The 22,043-nt window shown below is 40.8% G+C and overlaps 1 protein-coding gene across 13 annotated transcripts in view; it reads right to left on the bottom strand.

The window, feature by feature from the left end:
* Positions 1 to 22,043, bottom strand: part of tns1b (tensin 1b) — a 185,866-nt gene that overhangs the window by 145,985 nt on the left and 17,838 nt on the right. The window contains exon 1 of one of the 13 annotated variants that reach the window (XM_013911762.1): positions 15,218 to 15,367. The exons of 10 other annotated variants lie outside the window; for them this stretch is intronic. In XM_013911762.1, the coding sequence (XP_013767216.1) occupies positions 15,218 to 15,232 (15 nt within the window). In that variant the 5' untranslated portion in view covers positions 15,233 to 15,367. Of the gene's footprint in view, positions 1 to 1,001; positions 1,364 to 15,217; positions 15,368 to 22,043 lie in introns of those variants that run through there. 2 more of the 13 variants (XM_013911759.1, XM_013911765.1) reach the window with 2 other exon arrangements.

The following is a 22,043-nucleotide window of genomic DNA, read 5'->3' as shown; positions in this document are numbered from 1 at the left end:
CCCCCCCTTCACCTCGCCCCCCGCTCCTCAAAAGAAAGAATGGTAATTAACTGATGAAGAGCTCTGTAAGATTATCCAGTCCTCACGCCAAGAGCTGCAGCTCTGCCAGTGGTGTGCAGTCATGTCCCAAAGGACCACTGCAGAATGGGGAAGGATGGATCTCAATGGTCTATTCAAACCAGTCTCCTCTTTCATCCTCTATTCAGCTGAAAAAAAAAACGTGGAGAGCAGCAAGCAATGTCGTATATTTGAGACAGGAATGTTCTTTCATATCAGCACAAATTAGGAAAAGCACTCACAGTGTTTTAAGACATGTCGAGACCGTAGTCACAGCACATTTAGGATGGACACTCACACACGCACAAACACTGACCAGAGGGCACACAAGTGCACAAACAACCCCTCACTGTGAGCGGGAATGCGCGGCAGATTGAATTATACAAGAGAAAGCAAAAAATAGCTGTGTGTCCCAACCACCTAGTGCGAAACAGAGCGGGACACAGGGGGAGTGAGGGAGTGGGAACGGGTGAGAAAGGAGAGCATTTAATTCAACTCAAAGTCGGAGCAGAAAAGTTTTCAGCGTGCACACGGAGCAAAGAAAACACAAGAACGTGTTACTGAAACGAAGCAGACAGTGCAGAGGTTTGTCTCGCGTTTGCACGCCCTCCCGTTCTCCTTCATAATATCTCCCACATTCAAATGTGTCACCGTGCCAAGGCCCCCCACAGCCGGGGTCCCAACCCTCCACCCAACCCCCGAAAGCAGACCACCCAATAGATCCCCTGAGCAGGGCTCCCAAATAATCTGAAGCATAAACCTTTTTTTACAGAAAATATCATGCCCACTGTATCGTCACACTATGTCCCACGTGAGTCAGCCCTACTGACTTATACACATGATTTCACTCTGACATATTAGAGCTGCAGAGAAATTGTGCTAAAATTTCTGCTGTCAGACATCCTGTGAACTCCTAAAAATATCTGACTGGAAACTTTTCTCACCCAGAACATGCAAGACAGGCAGACCCAAGTGCGTGCAGGTCCAGCCAGAGCTGTGGGCAAGCTGAGAGAGACAGACGGCATGGTGACGGGCAGGAGTGATGCTGCTGCTGGGGCTGCTGCTGCTGCTACAGACCAGTGGGCTTCCTTAAGTTTAATCCAAGAAGAAGAAGAGTAGCCCAGCACTGCAAAGCCATGACCATCCTGGACATAAATACAGCTTCTTCTTTCTGCCTCTTCCTCAGTGTCCGGCTTGCTGTTTTCCCTCTATGTGTCTGCTCTAAATTGGATCCTTACTGCCTCTCCTCTGCTCTGCGCTCGGTCTGCTTCCCGTTCTCTCTGCCGGGGAAAGGTTCACAAAGGTTTTTTTTTTTGGGGGGGGGTTTTTAACTGAGGGGGGTCAGGCTGCCCCTACCTCTCCACGGGAGCAAAGGGGGAGGGGGTATAGTCCACTTATTATCCATCTCTTTTGCGCCTCCTCTCCCTCTCTCTCATCCCATGTCTCCCTCCCTCCTTAGCCCTCTAAGCCTCACCACTTTTAATTTCATTCATCCCTTGATCCCACCCCTCCCTGCTCGTCCCCCCACAGCATCCATGGCACTTCACCTCCCTCCCACCTTCTACGCCTCTCTCCTGCACGCTTTCCTTGTGCATTTCTGTATTAAGCCCATTTTAATATTTCATAAACTCCACGCCGCCTGCTTTTACCTACCTACCTTTGAGGTAAATCTTCACTGACATTTCTCCTGACATCAAAAAATGCAACTTTCAATCACTCTGGAAATCAAAAATAGGCACATGCAATTTATTTTTTCTAGTCTTTTCTCAAGGGAAATTTGCACCAACTCCTTTGGTACCTGCTTTCCTAAATATTTAAATTTAAAAATGTAAATAAGAAAAAAAAAGTTGAGTTGCCACTTTCATGGTTTGCATAGAAAATATCATCTTGTCTAAACAAGTGCAAACCTTACTTACAAGTGGTAGACAGTTTGCCTTCAAAGTAAAAGTTGCTCCTTATGAAATACGTTGGTTGTAGCCATAAGGCACAAAACTTTTACTTTGAAGGCAAGCAGACTGCCTTTCCAGTTTGCATTGCAGTTCTCAGTTTTGCCACCCCTCAGCGACAACTTGGCAAGTGCTTGCAGACAAGCTGTGTCTTCCATGCAATCTACAGAGCTACCATGGCAACCTGCTCACAACTAAAGCAATTGCAAAGAAGTTTTCAGAGCAGTACAACATGCCTCTTTGCAATCCTAACCGTGATCACGCTGCTCTAAAACAGTATCTGCTTGTTATGCCACGCACCATCAGCTGCAACCTGACTAACACTAGGAGTGTGAAATGGCACAAGACATCACTGCAATAATGAATGAAGGAATGACTAATTTCATTAAATGATTAAATAGCGACATGCGATTGCGAGTGAGGCGCCAACCAGTCTCAGGGTCATGTTTGTTTCTACTTTAAAGTTGGTCATTTTAACATGGTAGTCTATGGGGACAGCCTCTGGTGGTCATTCCAGGAACTGCAGTTTTGGTGCTCGATCAGTACATTGAATTTGACTGACATTTTACCTCTTATGTGCAGAAATACAAAAACAAAAACAACATGCTTGGTTAGTGACAGGAAGTGGCTTTAAACAGACCCCACTCCCTCTTCACACTTTACAAAAGGGAGAAAGAACACAGGGGCCAGGAAGTAAAAGCTGCCTCATTAAGTTCTCACTGCTCATCAATGACCATGTTAGCCCCATGACTCTTTATCCCTTTCTGCAGGTTTTTCATGCACATGCGCGCACACACAAACGCACACACAATCCTCCATACTACTTGAGCCTACCCACGTGTGCACTCAAACCCATCATTTCCCATCAGAGATAAACAAAAACACTCAGAAAAATCCCAGCCCACAATTTCCTCAAAACATAAATACACGTCATTTAAACTATCAAGTTCACCACATTCATATACACAAACATCCACCAATAACCACCTTTTCCTTCTCCACCCTCTCGCGCACATCTTCACAATTTTCTCACATGGTGTGTAAATACACAAACCCACCCACACACAGAAACAGTCATGCATACTCACCCTTTGGCACAGAGGACTAGTGGCCCAGTACTTCTTGCAGGCCACCACCTACACAGACATTCGCTAAAGGATACGAGGTTACAGACGAAACGAAAAACACACGGAGACACACAAGGATGCAAAGCCTGACACAACAAGAAGTTATATAGTACGCATGGCTTCAATTCACACTTTCAGATTAAAAACTGCTCTTCAAGAGGACCACCTGTCATCAGCACGAGTCCTAGTTGAGTTTATAATTGCATCAGTTAATGGTGCTTTCATTCATTAAATGATAGCATTTAATTAGAGTTGGATGGTTTAGTGGTCAGTGAATTATTACCAATGACACAGAGTTTTCAAAAGTTTGTAAGTTTTAGACACATTTTAATTAAGATTTTGTGTTATTGAGTTTTGGCCACTTAGAGGACAGCTAAAGCCCCATCACACAGTCCAGTGAAGTCACGGATTATGATAATCCCTCGTCGCTCATTGCCATCCAGTACATACATCTACTTCCACCTTTGCAGTTCAGGGTGGGGGGGCTGAAGTTTATCCCAGCTGTCACGGGGGCAAGAACCAGTGTACACCATGGACAGGGTTAACACAGAGAGACATAACTATTCATGCTCACATTTACACCTACGGCCAATTTAGAAACATCAATTTAGCTAATATGCATGTCTCTGGACTGTAGGCGTAAATCAGACTGTGCAGATTACAGGGATACAAACTTCAGCCATCTAGTGGATTCTAACCCAGGACCTTCTAGGTCTAAAGAGATTGTGCCAACCCCTGCACTGCTGGTCCCAGTCAAACACATTACGAGAAAGAAGCCAGGGAAACATCAAATGTGGAGAATTTAAATATTAAGACTCCTTGTTTTTGCCTGCTTTTTTTATTCTATTTATTTATTGATTTTAAATATTTTAGTATCTTTTCATAGTTAATAGAAGCAGACATCTCAAATCTCTCATTGAGAAGCCTTTGCTTTAATGAAACACAGCTCCAGCAGCAATGCTTATCCTGTCACACTTGCACAAAAAAAAAAAAAAAAAAGGACCAAACACAAACTAACTGCAACTTAACATTCAGCACTTCAACATCAACAGTCCTGTGAGACTTTACACTGTCTGGCACACATGTTGATGGGACAGCACAGCTGACATGTTGCTGGAAATCAATTTGTTTTTGGACGTCATTTAACACCCCACTGTTTTTCTACATTCTAAAAATATATATAGAAATTACTACCTTAGCCTCTTAAATTATACTGTGGCAGAGCTGTAGGTGGCAAGACATTGGCTTTTTGACCACATGGTCAGCAGCTTGATTACCATCTGAGAAATGACAGGACAGCAAGCTTTGTTTGTTTACTTCTTTCTTCTTGCCCCCCATGTGTGAAATCAATCCAATGCCCTTCCCAATCATAACTGTCAGTGAATGACAGAGCACTGAAGAGTTGTCCAGCAGAGCTTAGCTGTGCTGAAATAAAAGCAGTCACAGCACTGCACACTATGTTCTTGCATAAAGTCATCCTCCACATTATCTGTCAACACACTCTCATGTAACAGTGCATGATGCATAATTTATTTTTTTATAGTCATAACGCCTTCTATATACAGTAACAGAGGAAACTGTATCAAGTTAATGAATTTCTACAAGATACTCAAAGTCTTTTTTACCCCAGTCACATTATTTCACTATAAGGCCACCAAAAATCCAACAGAAACTAAGTGCAGCAGCAGCACCCACTGGTGGTTTTAGAACAAACTGCATCCCTGATTTCTTATCAAGTATTTGTTCAAACGGCGATCGGCCAAAACAATTAAAACCAACGCCCAACTATTGTCCAGGTTCCCCTTTTGCCACCAAAACAGCTCTAACCTGTTGGGGTGTGGACGTCATTGGGGGTATCTGACACTGCTTTGTTTCCAGTGGTTGGACCCTACGTGGATCGGGCTTGTTGTGGTGCAGCCCACAGATGTTCAGTTTGATCTGGGGAGTTTGAAGTCAGGTCAGCTCGGGTTCACGAGCAGGTTTGCAGTGTGGCTGGATGCCCTGTCCTGCTGGAAGTGCTGCACAGATATCCTAGATAGACCTCTCTGCATTGAATCATACCTGTTATTAACCTCTGTCTCTCTTCCACAGCATGTCTTTATCCTGCCCCGGTCGCAGCAGATGGCCCCGCCCCTCCCTGAGCCTGGTTCTGCCGGAGGTTTCTTCCTGTTAAAAGGGAGTTTTTCTTTCCCACTGTCGCCAAAGTGCTTGCTCATAGGGGGTCATATGATTGTTGGGTTTTGCTCTGTATCTATGAAGCGCCTTGAGGTGACTTTTGTTGTGATTTGGCGCTATATAAATAAAATTGAATTGAATTGAATATCAAAGTAACATCCAGAAGAATGGCAGCTTTTTGTAACAGGATGAATTATATTACTCATTTCACCTGTTAGTGGTTTTAATGTTGTGGCTGTTTGGTATAGCCCGGCGATAAATTATAAAGCGGGACTACAGAGACTGAGGGACTGTAATGCAGGAAAGGAAAGAAGGGCAAATTTCTACGACTAATCAGATCACTCAATTTGTTTTAGTACATCTTTAACCTTGACCATTTCGGTTTCTTTTGTAAAACCAGAGCCAAGAGCGGACAGCGAGACAATTAAGAAGATTAACTGCTGTCGGATCACTGTCCTTGAACCACGTAAAGACGGATAAACAGCTGAGTGAGATCAAAGCTGCCCAGCCTGTTACAACGGGCTCAAAACAAGAGACAGAAGGAAAAAAAGACTGAACTGATAAAAGAAGAAAAAATAAGCAAAGGCTATCAGACATGGATGAAAAAGAGGGCGGGAGAAACAAAAAACCCCTGAAAAAAAACAAAAAAAAAAACAGGGGTCTGTAGTCAGTGATCACATAGATGAAGATAGTAGATAAGCAGGCGGATAAAGGGAGAGTGAATGTGCAAACAGCAGAGGGGTGTGTTCTGTGATCTTGGCCGATGTCCTGACGTGCTACATGAAGGGGAGTTCACTTGTTGACAGACAGAGGAAGAACACACTCCAGCAGGCCACACACACACGCACGCGCACACACACACACACACCCCTGTGACTCCCATCTGTTGCAAACAATGCAGGCCCGCCGCCCTCCCTTTGAGAACGCTCACATGTGTGTGCACGTTTTTCCTCTGTTCTTTCTGCTGAGAGGAAGGACCGTCCGCCCAACACCAGAACACACCGACCCATGAAAGCAACAATAACACGGCTGCAGTACACGATGTGAGGCATTTCAGGGTGGTCAGGCCTATTCTTTAAAAGACTCTAAGGTTCATTAGTGAAAAGGCCCTTTAAAGCCATAGATGACCCAGGTGACTCCATCTGTTATGTCCCTTATTACATAGCAATACTAATAACAAATAACACTTGCTCGTTTTTCCACTTTCTAACACATCAGCTTTGAGGACCAATTGTTCACTTTCTTTCTGACATGTCCCACCCACTAAAAGGTGTCAGCGTTATTCACCTCACCTGTGAGTGGTCAGGTCGGGGCATGTTAAGGCCAGATTTAATGCTCTTTTTAAGCAGTTATCACATAAATAATAAAATGCATTAGCATTGGTTATCCAAATATCCTCTCCACCTACACAGTTTCACCCAAATGCACAGTAAACTTATTTCTACAGCTCTCTCTCTGCATTCCTAATACTTGCAATCTCTTCAGAGTATATGACTTGGATTTTTAATAGCAATTACAAATTAATGAAAAGAAACCAACCAAAGCAAAGCCATGAGGATCTGATCTTCCTATTAGAGCCTTTAATATCCTCCAGGGGAAATAAGTAGCAAGCACAGCAAACAAACTGTTCAAATTCCCACACACAAAAAAAAATCTTGTCATGATAAGAAATTCGTTTTATACTTCTGACCAGAATGAGATAAGATATATTACAGGATCTATTCTGTTCGTAATAAGGTTGGATGATCTGATATCCTCGTGTCGGTGTTGTTCCCACATCATCATAATAAATGTTGTTCCAGGTTCAACATTGCAAGTGACCAATCACATTGTTGTGACGTCCCCCTTTTCTGCCTTTGAAAAATACCGCCTTAAAAAAAATCTACTTCACTTGCGAGAAGAGAAACCGCTTCTGTCCGCCGATCCAGGAACTTGAATTCTTTGGATTTCGGATACTTTTCTTTAATAAACGGTAAGCATTATACATATTGTCCTTACAGAGGTGGTTTCTTTTCTCGCAATTGAAGTAGATTTTTTGAAGGCGTTTGTTTTTTTCGAGGTCGCGGATGACGTCAGGAGAAGGTGATTGGTCACTTGCAATGTTGAACCTGGAACAACATTATTTATGATGACGAGGGAACAACACCAACACGAGGATATCAGATCGTCCAATAAGCACATCCGCAATTTAAAGATTCTGGCTGACAGATAATTTTGACGTCAAATAAGAAAGTCACATAAATCAAAAACTAATAAAATAAGCAGTGCGAGTACAATATTCAAATGAATGTTTCAAATGCAACAAAGGGCTGAGTGTAGCAAGTGGCTGTGTTCATATGAGGATGTGTGAACTAACACACTAAGCAGTGGCTGCTTTTACAGGATTAATGGTTCTATTCATCAACACAGGACCTACAATCAGAGAAAGTGCCATGTCAAGTCAATCTGCTAATATCCTGCTGTTTTGACGTGTCTGTGCCAACGCGCTTATCTCTCCAGCTCATCATACCATGCCAGGCTGCTGAGGATCACACAAATATTAAATTTCCTTTGTCATTTGGCAACTGCAGATCTTAATCACGAGAATAATAAATAACTTCTCATACATCTTCGGTCAAAGGCTGTGAGTCATTAAGTTTCATCAGCGATCACACCCAGTGTTCTCTAAAGATGAGCTAAAGCTGCATCTAAATCTGTGGCAAGTTTTCCTTTCTGCAAAGCATGCTCATAATAATAACAAAGACAATGCACTATTGTTTAGAATGCATGATTTTTGCCATGTTCATCACATTAGTTTTCAGTGTGTTTGCTTTTTAATATTATTTTGCTTTGATCTGCTGGCCATGTTTAGACATTAGGTTAAAGACAAAAAACCCTAACTGGTGCAGTTAAGGCACAAAAAAAACTGCTTAATAAAATAAATGAATAAGAAAAACTACTTAGGTTATGAAAAGATTGTGGCTGGGGTTACACATGCCCCCTCCTACATTGGACCGTGCACACTGACAAGTTGGAAATGCCAGCTCTGTCTTTATAATGCAATGACCTGGTCCACAACCTGCCACCTTGAACATACTGTAAAAGGTGACAAACTGGCAGCTTTCTAAAGCCTGTATACCTTGACTTGAATATTTTGGAATATCTGTCTCAGTTCATATTATAATCCTTCCAATACTATCCAAGCATTTTAGTCAAAACCGCAAATGTAAACCTTGCTGTGGTGCAAGAGGAAATTCAAGAGGGGTACCAGCATCATTAACCTGCACTTTCTTGAAACCATGAGGTAGACAGCAGGTAGACATTTCATTTTGAACCAAACTGACAGACTGACAAAGTGACACTGCTACACCACTAAAGTGTGGTCTTAACCCAGCCCACCTCAGCACTAAGCTATAAGCAGCAGCTAGAGACACCAAAAAAAAAAAAAAAAGGTCAACTTCAATATAAAGGTTCCTGCCTCTTAAATTAACAAAATAAGACATGAAAATGATATTTTATTGAAGGTAAATACATCTAAAATACCAGCTGTACCTTATTTTTGCTTTTCCCTGGCTTCCAGAAAGGAAAGATGCAATAGAAGAAAAATTTTGCCCAACTGAAGACTGTGGCGAGACACCAGCCTAGTCCGCCCATTCTCTCGTGGAAAAACAAAAAAAACAAAAACCTCCTCGCGTCCTCTACCGTATCCTGTATCTCCTTGCTTTGTCTCCCCTCCCTCTCTAGCCTGCCCTTCAAGAGCCGTGTCCAGAGGTGCAAAGACTAGCAGTGTGACCTGGAGAGAATCCCAGAATGGCTTTTCATCCAATCCAAGAAAAGGTACCTTTTTCTAGTGTTTTAAAAAACTGGAGATCCCATAAAGTGCACATTACTCGTAAATGCCTTCTTCGCTCTCTTGTCTAGCATCCCTACAGCATCCCTCCATCTTTCTGTGGATGCTGCAGGATCTGCCATTCAAAGCATGAGGAGGAAAAAGATTAGGAGAGGGGAACTCAGAAGTGGGCGGTGGTGGGATGGGTCAGGCAGAGCCGTCTGGTTAAGAATGAGGCACTTATAGTGATGGAAAAAGGAGGGGGGGGGTCTTAAATTTAATGTAGAACAGTGGGGGGATGGCTTGAAGAGAGAAAGAACAATAAATCAGAAATGTGTTGAGTGGACAAGCAGTCCGTCGTCACAGTTTAAATAATGATGTATACTACAAAGCTGGTATGCTCCAGCTGATAATTCAAGCGCTTCATGTTTGAGGTTTGCAGTGAAAGAACCTAAAAAGAATAAAATGAATGCAGTATTTGGACTCAGTGGAGGATGCTGGTGCATTTGGAGCTTTCAGGGGTTTTTTTTTTAATGAAGACTGGCAGATTCTGACCAATCATAAATGGTGCATGGAGCCTCTGAACCAGTTTGCATCTTGAGTGATTAGTTGGGTGCCTAGCTTTCCTTATTGGATAAAGTGGAAGGCAATTGAAATCAATGGCTCCTAACTTGCTTTACATTTGAGGAAGAGCAAGAAAGTGTGTGCAATTACAAAAGGAGGCTTGTGATTATCCAAATTCTCTGCATTAAATTTGCAATTTCACCCAATTTAATCACTGATCATGAGACAATTTACCATTTAAAGAATTCAGAAAATGGAATAGTTGGCTCTTTATTTGGAAAACCTCCCAACCGCAGCTCACTTTCATTGCTTCCCCTCAGAGAACTCAGAAAAGAAAGACTGACTCTTTGGTGAAAAGGCCATAAGATAGGCCGTTAAGGCCAATTTGGGTATATTCTTAGCTTTTTGTTCCCGCTCTGTGGTTTCTTACAGTCAGCCTTTTCCATAGCCTGCCACAGATTTTTTTTTAAATGTCAAAAAGATGTTGGAAAATGTGAAGATGGTTACACTTTGATATCTGGTGTGCCCATCTGGTATGACTTTAGTCCAGAAATCCCAATTGTTAACAAAAAATAACCCTAAGTAAATGAGGCTGTACGTGTTCAAGGAGTTTATCCTAAAAAATACACTTACACAATAGCAAACTTTTTACACTACAATGAACAAGCCCAGGAAGCAACAAACATTTGTACATGTACAAATTAAGAGTCACTTCTTACAATCAAAATAATTTCGCATTGTATCAAGATAACTTTACATGTAAATGAATGCAAAAAACGAGAGTGAAACATGGCAAATATTTAGCAAATTACCAGTAAATGTTGTTGTTAAGCTGTCAGATGTATTTAAGTAAAGCTTAATAATTAAGTTGGACTCTTATCAGTTTGATAGCAGGTAATTATTTAGCTTACCCACATAAATGATTTCCATCAAACCTGCTGAAAAAAGAAACTGTTCAATACCAACCTAACTAAGTCTAACTAATCAGTTCAAGCCTTGATTGTGCTTTGCTGCTGACCCGATGGCCCAGTAGGTGCTCCAGATGCACTCCATTTAAGTTGGCTTAAAGTCTATTGCCTGGGGTGAATGCATTGTTGGTCTAAAGCAAGTTCTTAGCAGGAGCAGCAGGCGTGTGGACATCCGCACGGACCCTCGAATTCATCACCTAATGATGAAATGTATGTCACTCAGACTCACGCGGACCCTTGAAGACTTATGTGATCAGTATCCTAGCTCAACTATCCATTAGCAAGTTAGCTACCTTTCCCCCCCCATTTATTTATTTTTTTCAACAGATTAAGAGTTTAAGGGTTTGAGTGATATAACCCTACAACTCCCTGCAAAAAATTTTAACACCTCGAGAGTTAAAACTTTCAGGATTTTATGCTCCAGGAGATCAAATTTAATGATTTGTTTCCCTAGTTTACTCACCCATCTCCACTTTCCCAACTTCCCATAGCTAAAGTCGACTTGGACACATTTAGCTTACTTCCTTAAGCATTTCTGACAAGCATTCATTTTAAACATAAATGTCCTGATATATGGACAGATGCTTTGTGTATTATAGAGAAAACAAAACTGCCTGGGGAAACTACAAGACCTCACTGCAAAAATGTCGATATGATGTGTGACGAGCAATTACATTCATGTTTATGCAGCCTAAGACTCAGGGTGTAGAAGAGAGAATACAAATTCTAAGCATATAAATAAAAATGCAAACAAAGCACAAATAAGATTCCAGTTTACTTTGCTGCACAAGCAGTGTGCTTGTTCTGAAGACACTTGCAGATTTTTACAAATTTTAACATTTCAGTTACTGAAACACAAAAGGGACTATTTATGTATCCAAGAAAAATAATATAACCAGAGGTTTCCAATAAGAGCAATACTGCACATTTTCCAGAGCATTTAGCAGATATGTTATTCTTGCAGACACTTTGAGAGTGAAGCTACTCTCACGTGAAGGAAAGGTCTCACCATTACACCAACCTATCAAGAGCTTTAAGCTTACACAATACTGGCAAAGGGAGAGAAGTTCCAGAGAAGGCGCAGGGACAACACTATGCACACTTCCTGCCTCTCTGCGGGACAAACAATGGGCTGGTTTCACGTCTCAATCTGGCAACGTCAGCTCTGTTGTCCATTCTAGGAAACCAGACAAGAGGTGAGGGAGTGAAGGGTCATTGTTTCTGGGAGAATAAGAGGGGAAGTGGCTGGTCATGGTCTTAATGTGGGAGGGTTCACTGGGATGTTTTACTCACAGCTGGTGGCATCCATTTGTCACTTTAATTTGATATTGTGTATCAGTAAAATGCAGTGGATTTCTAAAAGCACTGATAAAGAAAAACTGTTTTAATGCCATCTGGGTTATACTTTTTTCCACCACTCAGGAATTACGTCATCCCATTTTCCCAGAACATCACATCTAACAATGCTGCGGGGCAACAAAATAACGTCTAGCATATGAACTCAACATTGAAAATGTAGCGTTTTATATTCAATAGGCATCGCCAGCTAGTCGCAGCCTGCTCATGAGACTTATTAAGTGCAGACGCTGCGCTGCAGACTCTTTCATCTTTATTCAATATTTTACATACATTTCAGCTGTCAGTAGTGAGTGCCAGTCTGTGCCCAAGCCTTCACTAAATCATGAAGGCCTTGCTGGTTATACCCAGTATGCACATGACTGCAGTAAGAGACCGTTATTCCTGTAAATACGCCCAGGATTTGTTAGCAATCACTGCATCACTAGAAGGCAGAACAAATCTACAATGAAGTTAACTAATAGCCAATAATACCATTTGCACTGGAGACCCATTTGTTTAAATATTCCACTTCATATTTCTGCCCCCAACAAAGTGGTTGTGATTGATGCTGCAATTACCTCCTGCCCCTCCCATTATTGATCTAAGGCGTTTTTGGGATTGAGAGCTTGGCGGCTTTAAGCACATGGCAGAAAGCCATGAGGGAATTAAGTGAAAGCTAAGCTCATTTCATCTTTTGACATAGCACAGAAACACTCCTCTATCTTAAGTCGGCAGATGGGAGCAGTTTTGGCAAATTAGCAATCATGGAAAATTCATGTGTGGATTGGTGACAGAATGGAAAGCACATGAAAGATGCTGGTTTGAGAAAAGCTATAATCCCAGCTGCTAACCCAAAGCTTCTTTAGGTGGAAGAAAGATTTTAGTTTTTACCTGCAGGCAACTGATACTACAAATCTGAATCTGTGTACGAGGTGAAATTTGGAAAAAATGTTATTGTTTTATGGAATATTTTATTCCATAACACTTTAAAGGTAATTTGTTTGGGAAAAAAATGTCAGTTATGGGTTGTTCTTGATTGTTTTTTAGGGATTTGGTTTACAGAGGTCTAAATTTACTGGTAGGTTTAGGGCTTACAATGAAATTCATCAGAATTTATCCCATTTTTCCTACATTATTTTAGATGCATACGGCAACTATGAAGCTAATAGATCATAAGTGTACAGGAAGGACTCTCTAGCAACTTCAATCCTTTGTAGGGGAGTAAATTACGAATTCCAAAAAGGAAAGGGTGAGATATTTAACCTTTACTTATCATCTACACGAGCAGCCACCACACATAAAGTACCCAAAGTCACCACTTCACCTTTGGAGGAACTATCAGTCTGCCACTGAGCAATCATCAGCTGTCTCATAAAAGCCCAGACGTGGCTGAAATGGACAAGCTGTAGGACAAGGTGATGAGAGTGGTGAACATCCATTTTTAGAGAGACAGCTCTGTCATACCTCACTTTGAAACTGTAGGTACTTCTAAGTATAAATAACCCTGACTACATATGCAATATTTTAGGATTTACATTTAGCCATTATGGATTAACCGATGGTCATTTAAAGAACTCTGTCCAATCAGCTGACCAGTTCACGACAGATGTTAGTCCACCTCACAGCCCTATGTAAAACAGTCCTCAGTGTGAAAGTTATTACGGTCTGTGAAGCCATAAAGTAATTACCTCTGCAGACACCTCCACATCAGAGGACAGGACGAAAGAAATGGACGAAGCACAGACCGTCTCTGAGCGAGGTCAAAAAACAGACAGACGGCACAAGGCAAAGTGTTTGTCATAAAAAACATTTTATCAGGTTAAAGTACAGGAACAAAGTACTTCATAACAATTTCGACTTTTTTTTTAAGTGGACACAAATCAAAAGGGCAGAAACCACCTTTCAACTGCAGCCCAGTCTCACAACTAAACGTGAAACAGAAAAATGTATCTACTTTTTGTGTTCATCGGCAGAAATTATCACATTTTCCGGTCGGTGAACACGAATGTGGAAGTAATGTATTTCAAAAGGAATTTTGAGTCACAAGGACATATTTCTATAGTGAAAGCAGGGAGACTTCACCATGGCAACCAACAAAGAAAAGCTTTAAAAAGCGTGGCAAATCTTCTCATGATCTTTTTCCAAACCTAACCCAGTAATTTTAATGCCTAACCAGTAATAATATTTCTAATAATATATTTTAAAATGATGTGTAAAAATCTTTGGCTTCAAACTTTGGCCTCTAGCATGATCAGTAACATGAATCGCTAAAGCTCCAACCTCTCTAACTTCTAAATATAGACATTTTGTTTTCTCGTTTTTTCCATTTATTTCATGTTCAAAAGATTAGCGATGCGAGTCCAGGTTGTCTGCCATCCAATGTAATTCATTTATTTTAACAAAAATATACTTGGATCCTTGTCTATTACTTCTTGCATTTTAATATTGAGGTATTTTCGAGGGGATTTTATATATTTTAACACAGCCGAACTATGTTTCAAACAAAGCTCATAAATACAACACTTTTCACCTCTTACAAGTCCAAGCAATACTGAGCCTGAGACAAATGGAAACAATATAAGCACTGTGACAGTCAGACAGTGTCTTGTCTGTCTCTTTTTATTTCTAAAGCTGAAAGCAGTGCATAAAACAATAGGAAGAGCAGCTGAAACAACACTAGCAGTCACTTTCCGCTGTAAAAATGACATCATCTGCAGCACAGAAATCAGCTGTATGTAATTAACCTTGACAGCAAATCAGACTAAACTGGACTTTTTACAGTTATCTGCTTTACAAGTGGAACGAAGGACCCTGTTAACAACAATTTTACAACCTCTAACATTCCATGAGAAACAAAAGCCACGACTCCAGCCAAAAGCAGGATAATGATTAAACCTTTCAGTTTTAAAGTCCTGCATGGACAGTTTGGATCAGCATGAGTCATCCTACTTTTTCACTCAATAAAAATGTTTACAAACTTAACCAAGATGTAATACCACATGTGAAAATTGTTTTTTGTCAGCTCACTTACACAAAGGGGAAAACTGACAACAGAAATCAAAGAGGCCAAAAAAATGTCGCAACAATCAGAGTTTGGAACATTGGAAAGTGGTTGAAACAGTAACCTGAAAAATACAACAGCTTTGGTGCTGTGCATGCTAGGGCTGACCTCAACACCAGGAGCAACACCCTGATCACCCACAGTTTAAAATGACATGTTGCAACAGCACTTACCAGCCAGAGGGACATCGCAGTTCACTTTGAAGACACCTGGGCAGTAATTCCCTTTAACAGATCCGTAGCTTATTGAACACCGAGCTAGCTTTTCTGGGATTAACACAGCTCTGTTAGTCCCCCACAAAGTTGGATGCACATACCAAAAAAAAAAGAGCCTGACAGTCTGGCCCTTATCCTGACATACTTCCTGAGCTGTATTGTTAGTGCAGGGAGAGGAAACACGCACCGTGGAAAGCCAGTGTCAAGAGATCGTAACATGGAAAGTGAGAATACCAGGAGCTATTGTTTGTTCTGATATTTTTTTTGCGTTTCTTGTAATTTTGCCAAGGTCAGAGGTTAAGATAAAAACAGCCAGAGTTGCTCTCTAATAATCTGTTAGAATCTAGAACTTTGACAGATGCTAGCACATTTCAAATCCAGCAAATTATAAAAACTAAAAATTTTACTTCAGAAAAAAAAAAAGCTTAAAAATCATATAAAAAGTTCAATTTCTGATTTGTTACTCAAGACTCATTATTATTATTTTTTGGGGGGGGGAGCAGTAAGTATAACTAACTACTAACTTAAAGACAAGCTAGCAAACAATCTCTACATTCCCACAGACCAAAACCTGCATGTCAAAGATGTAGTCACTATGACCTCACTGACTATAAACATGAGCATTTTTGTCACCATCACAAGAAAGTGAGAAACCAAGGACCTTATGGTTCGACAGTGGAGATATAAACCACAATGTTTCTGAGTCTTACTGTATACCATGAAGTTATCTTGTATTTTACTCAAAATGGGACCATAAATTACAAAATTAACATCAAGCTGTAGCAACTAAAACTTGAAATCAGAGATAGCATCAGCAAATCAGGAAAACTATTACTGAATTCATTAATTAAGAAAGCAGTGGGGTCATTTTCTCATATATTTTCATACAGTTCAGACTTCTTTTGCAGCCAACAGTTGTCCCCTGTTGGCCATTAGAAAAAACATGCAGGTTCAAGACACTTAAGCATTGGATGACAAACAAAAAGTTAATTGCATTATGTTCAACAGTAATACTCCCATTCAAAAAAATCCAAATTTACGGCATGTTTTTGACTTTAACAACATTCTACTGAGGCTTCAAACCAGTATACTAAACTACTAAGACCATAAATCAAGACTTAAACTCAACAAGGCTTCATTTTTCAACCAGAGTTGTCACCCACTGCTGGCATTAGAAAGTCTGAAGATTTAAGGCACTTTATATGAAGCTTAAAACGTGTAGGTCAGAAAATTTAAGACAACAATAAACTTCACTAAACAGAAAATCTCCTTCAAGACGTCGGTGATACATTTACCTTTGAAACAGCTCTCCTACTGTTTGATACTTTTGTGCAAAGTCTAGCACTCTTGCTTTTAACTAAAAGCCAGCTTCACCCCTTCACACAAATTCTAAAACACATCAACAAATAACCTAACATGCTTTTCTCTGAGAACATGCAAAATCCACAGAGAAGGAGCGATAACAGGCCTAAGCATTGCTCCGCCATCTAACAGAGTTTGGAGAACACAGTTCTTATTTAGATTTAATGGGTTTAAAATCAGAGGTGAGCTCTGTGGGGCTAAATCCTTTTGAGATCTCCTTCTTCTTATAGATGGAGAGATTTTTGTGAATCTGGCAAGTTTGATGAATATAAGAATTTTTTAAAAGGGCTAACAGAGGAAAGTGCAAAGCTGAGAAGTGCAATTCTCTGTGGGTACTGTCTATAACATTATGCTGCCCTTTTTCCTTTTTTTCGTGTTACAGGAGGTAGGAAACTCTTCTAAACAGATAAATTAAAGCACTAATGTGCTGGCCGAGGTGAAGAGGTCGGCCCTTTGCGACAGAGTCTTTTCTTAAAGAACTAACTCCAAACTAAACAGCCTTCTCTTTTGTTTTTTTAAACAGACCCTTAATGGAAACCACCTCAGGCCTGACAGATTCATTGCTACTTGTCCGTGAGTTAGGAGGGGACTCTTAGAAAGCAGAGTATGCAGACTGTGAGCAGCCCGAGTGGCATGGAACATTAACATCTCCCTCCAGTTTCCTTTTCTCTTCTCCACATGACTTTTACAAGCTTTTGAAGAAGGAAGGGAAATTTACTTTGCTGGGGGACCCAGAAAAAAAAAGGATGCCAGATTCATTCATTGAAGATGTAGACAGCCAAAAAGAAAAAAGAACTTGCTGGGTCTGCTGCAAAATCCTTCCACACTTAGTGGAAGGTACTTAACAATGTTTTAATTGCTTTTAAATGGTTTTGGAAGTGGGAACATCAAGGGTTGAACAACAGGAGTTAATCTAATGGCCACTTGACAAGTGAATTGATTAAATTTACATAGACCTTATTGTTAAAATACTTTATAGCATAAAATAAATTATGTTTTCACCCTGGTACAAAAAGTCAAGGATAGTTTCTGAACTAGACACTATAAAGCAGGCTTGGCCAACTCCAGGCCTTGAGTGCCAGAGTCCTGCAAGTTTTAGGTATCACCCTGGTTCAACACACCTGAATCAAATGATTAGTTCATTCCTAGGCCTCTGGAGAACTTCAAGACATGTTAAGGAGGATATTTAGGCATTTGAATCAGCTGTGATGGATCAAAGACACATCTAAAACACGAGTACCCATCAGCAAATTTTGCATGACTGTCTTCTTGCTCATCATAGATTGTCTGAACAAAATAAACATAGTAATAATGTGGACTCCGGCTCATGTAGGTATTGTGGGTAATGAAAGGGCAGATAGGTTGGCTAAAGCAGCTGTTAAAAAAGTAGATATAGATGTACAGATACCATTGTTGAAAACTGAAGGGAAAAGTATAGTTTGGACAGAAAGTAAGAACTTCTGGCAAATGGCGCGGGATAATGAAACAAAAGGAAGACATTTATATAGTGTACAAAACACGATAGAAGTTAAAAAGAGTAGTGGATTAAATAGTAAGGAAGAGGTTATTGTAAGTATACGAACAGGTCATTGCTTTCTAAATGGTACTCTTTTTAGGATGGGGAAACATCCGACTGGCTTGTGTGATTGGTGTAATGCGGTTGAACACGTGCTTCTTAATTGTAGGAAGTATGCCAGTCACAGGAGGGTGATGAGGGTTGAACTGAGTGGTGAAATGGAACTGACCTTTGGAAAAGTGGTTAATCAGTTAAGTCATGGTGATGGGAAAGGGGTGGCTTTTCGTTTGTTGAGGAATACTGGTTTAATCCAGAGGATCTGAGGAATCGGAAGTGAAGTAAGAAGAAAAGTCAGGAGATGGTAGTAGTGCAACGTCTTTGGATGCAAGCTGTCGTTAAACATGAAAGAAGAAGAAGGACGCATCTAAAACCTGCAGGACACCGGCCCTCGAGCCCTGGGTTTGGACAGCATTGCTATAAAGGATGGATCCAGCTCTGGTGATGTCGCCCACTGATTTCTGAGATCCAATTCTTAAGCCTCAACAAGAATGTTTCCACCACCTTGGTTGCAAAAAAGCTAACGAGGTGTACATCTTACCGAGGAAGGGTTGGTCTGTTAAATCGCATGCTCAAAAGACTTGGGATTGACAACAATTGTCCTCCTTTTTAAAACTTTTTTTTTTTTAATTGAATTCAACATGACCCAAAACAAGTGACTGAGCCCATGAAATCAGCAGGAGAGTGTTTACATAGGACAGGCCAGAAAGCTTTTTTCCCCCCAAAACACAGCTATCGCCATCTGGTGGCCTTCAGATAGAACATAACTTTTTAGGAACTTCGGCATTGGGTTTATTTTTTTCAACCCAGAAGCTACGTCCATTATTATACTGTCTTCTGGTTTCCCCCTTCATTTGTATTTTATATATATATATATTTATGTACTTGTTAACTTATCCATCTGAAGACCAGAGTTAGCAGAGTTAAAGGCATGGCCAGTATGACTGACAGGTGTCACCACCACTGATTCAAGACACTGAGCTGGACTTCTTGACTGTTTGTGTGGATTGCTTTCAGCACTTTGGTCAGTGGTTGCTGGGTTTGAAGTGTTTTATAAATTAGGCTGGCTAGGCTGGGCTTGGCCTTGCATCCATATAGTTTGAGGAACTATGCATGCTTGATAACCAAAAGGCTAGCATTCATTTATAACCATTACACTTCACCCCCTCCTCCAAACAAATACCAGTGAGTGATTTCATGGTCCATCCTTCACATTTAAAAGGTTTTTCCTATAAACAGAACAAAGTAAAAATGAATGTGTTTGAAAAACATTTCCGAAAAGTCTCAAAGTCCGTTTTTGTGATGGTATTGAAAGAAAAAACAAAGTTCCACTTTGTTTTCGTAGACCATCAACTTCCCACATCTATATACCCACACATCTAGCTTAAACACAATTTTCATAACAGTGTAGCGGCAGTAAACAACTATAAACACAATGACTGACAGCTTAAAGCATGAGAATGTGTTTCTGTCTGTGCATGTTGTAGTAGATGGAGGGATCCTGTCTGTGTTGTAAACACAGTGAAGCTCTGAGCTTAAACCATATAGGATTCATTCTTCCTAAAGCCTTTCTAAACCCCCCCACCGCTGGATCAAAGCCTGTGTTGTGGGCTTGGTTTGTGACGCAGGGGGGTTACTTTTCTGGCCGGCTGTTATTGTCCCTGAAAGTGCTAAGCCATGAGTGAGGCCTGTGTGGTGAATGCTGCTGCCAAGAGGAGTGTCTGAAATGTTTGTAGTCCTCCCTGCCATGTGTGCTGCGGATAAGGCAGAAGGCCTGGCTTTAAATTGGACGTGCATGTTGCATGACCTCACATTTGTCATGTCTGATTAAACCACACGAACCCCACATAAAAGCCAGCTCTTGCTTTAATATAGATAACAAAATACAACACTGACTGCCCCCTGCTGGCCTCTTTTCTCCACAGTCACCAAATGGATTAATTGTTTAAGGAAAGACAGAAGTTTCTGACTTAGTGGCGGAAATCATGAACATGTTGCTCTCTATGCAAATGTTAGGAAGCCACATGGTTAGAGGCTCAGACTGTAAACATAGCAATGCTGCTTCAAATAAACACTAAAAGACCATTTCTATTACTGTGCCCTATTTCACTTCCAAATATGACCGCAGAACAACAAAATGTGAAGATGATAAAACAAAACAAAAATAAAACAAAAAAAAGAAATGACACCAGGCACCAACCTGAGACTTTTGGGTCAAATTCCAAACCTTTGTAAAGTTTCTGTTTCTGCATTTTTCAACATTTTCAACCAATAAGATGTTAACCTTCACTGTGAGTGCTTAAATTATTCTACACAATCAAAACTAAAAGTGTGTTAAACAGAACACAGTAACCACCGGTCACTAGGGGACAATGTGTATTCCCCGACTGGTTGGCTAGTTGTTGCTGAAGGAAATCTGTCAAAGAGGGTGCTGAACTAAAAACCTTTTTGTAATTGCTTTAATTGCTATTAGGCTGCCATAGTTCAACATAAAGGGCATGAAAGATGGTGTGTTTTCTGCAAACACTCACCACTTATACTCCGAGCTGTGGGGAATCTGGAGAAAGTGCAGCACCAACCAAAAACAGATAACGTTCAGCTTCAAAGTAAAAGCTCTGTCTTACCATTTCTACCAAAACATTTCAAAATGGGCAACTTTGTTTTGGGTTTGCGTTTCACAGCTTTAATTACGCTGCTCAAGCAGCTTGCAAGCGATTGCAGAGATCCTGACATCTTCGAAGGTTGATAATCACAACAACCTTCTAGCAAGGAAAGCATTCACATAGACGTTCTCAATGCAGCACGATATACACCTGTATGCAACCAACTTCTCCTACCGACAGCCAACATCCATTCACCAGCCAGTCATGGATTACACACTTTTCCCTAGTGAGAGGTCAGGTGGTCACTGACTCGTTTCTAGTCCTGTGTGACTCCACTTCTGGACACCATTTACACCATCACCAGTTTTTCAGTCAAAATAGACAAACATTTAAAAACAAATTCTCTCAAACGTGCAGTAGAGGGCTAACATAGATTACTCTGCAATCGGTCACAGTAATGGATGTCAAAGATGTTACCAGGTACGCGAAGACACCAAACGCAGCAGGTAAACTGGGGACTTAAGAAAGCAGAACTGTTGACTGACAGCTAGCGGTGAAATTTTACACACTGCAATTTTATACTCCATCTATAAAGAAATGACACTATAATAACAATATATTATTCCTTAGAGTTCCAGTTTAAATTCAGATCTTATTTTCATTGGCGCCATTTGTTTCCCTTGCACGTGCTGTCACACTTCCAGAAAGTCATAAATGCAAGAGTGTTTGCAGCCTCCACCCTTTAGCCTTAAGATTTATACACTGATGACACTGAAAAATAGATTTCAGTTACTGCACTGTATAAAAATGAGGCTAAGATTACCAGCAGACCTTATAGAAGTAAAAAAAAGTTTGTGTGTATTTGTCTGTGTGTGGTGGTTGTGGCAAGGACACCCTGCCTGTCAGCCTTAGATGTGATACAGCCTCTGAACATGGAGCTGCATTTCTTCGCAGCACCCACTGTAACCCATGGCGATGGCGAGCCTGCCCAGCAGCCAGGCATTATGCAAATGTAAATCACGCTTGACTGGCCACAAGACTGTGTGTGTGTCCATCGCATGGCTTCACATTTCACCCAAACTTTATTGGTGCCAGTGGTCTTTTTGTCTGCTTTAATTGAATTAACTTCTCAGAAACAGACCTTTGCAGGAGAGCGATGGGACGTAGCATAGCCATCAACCCGGCACGGGAGCTTTTAACTGCGTTTATACTGGAATCATTTAATTCTTCTGAAGGAAGGGGGGGG

The sequence above is a fragment of the Pundamilia nyererei genome, unplaced genomic scaffold (genome assembly GCF_000239375.1).
Source record: "Pundamilia nyererei isolate P.nyererei 1_Seehausen unplaced genomic scaffold, PunNye1.0 scaffold00071, whole genome shotgun sequence".
Taxonomy (NCBI): domain Eukaryota; kingdom Metazoa; phylum Chordata; class Actinopteri; order Cichliformes; family Cichlidae; genus Pundamilia; species Pundamilia nyererei.
The sequence above is the reverse complement of the archived record's forward strand: the minus strand, read 5'-3'. Positions and strand labels throughout refer to the sequence as shown.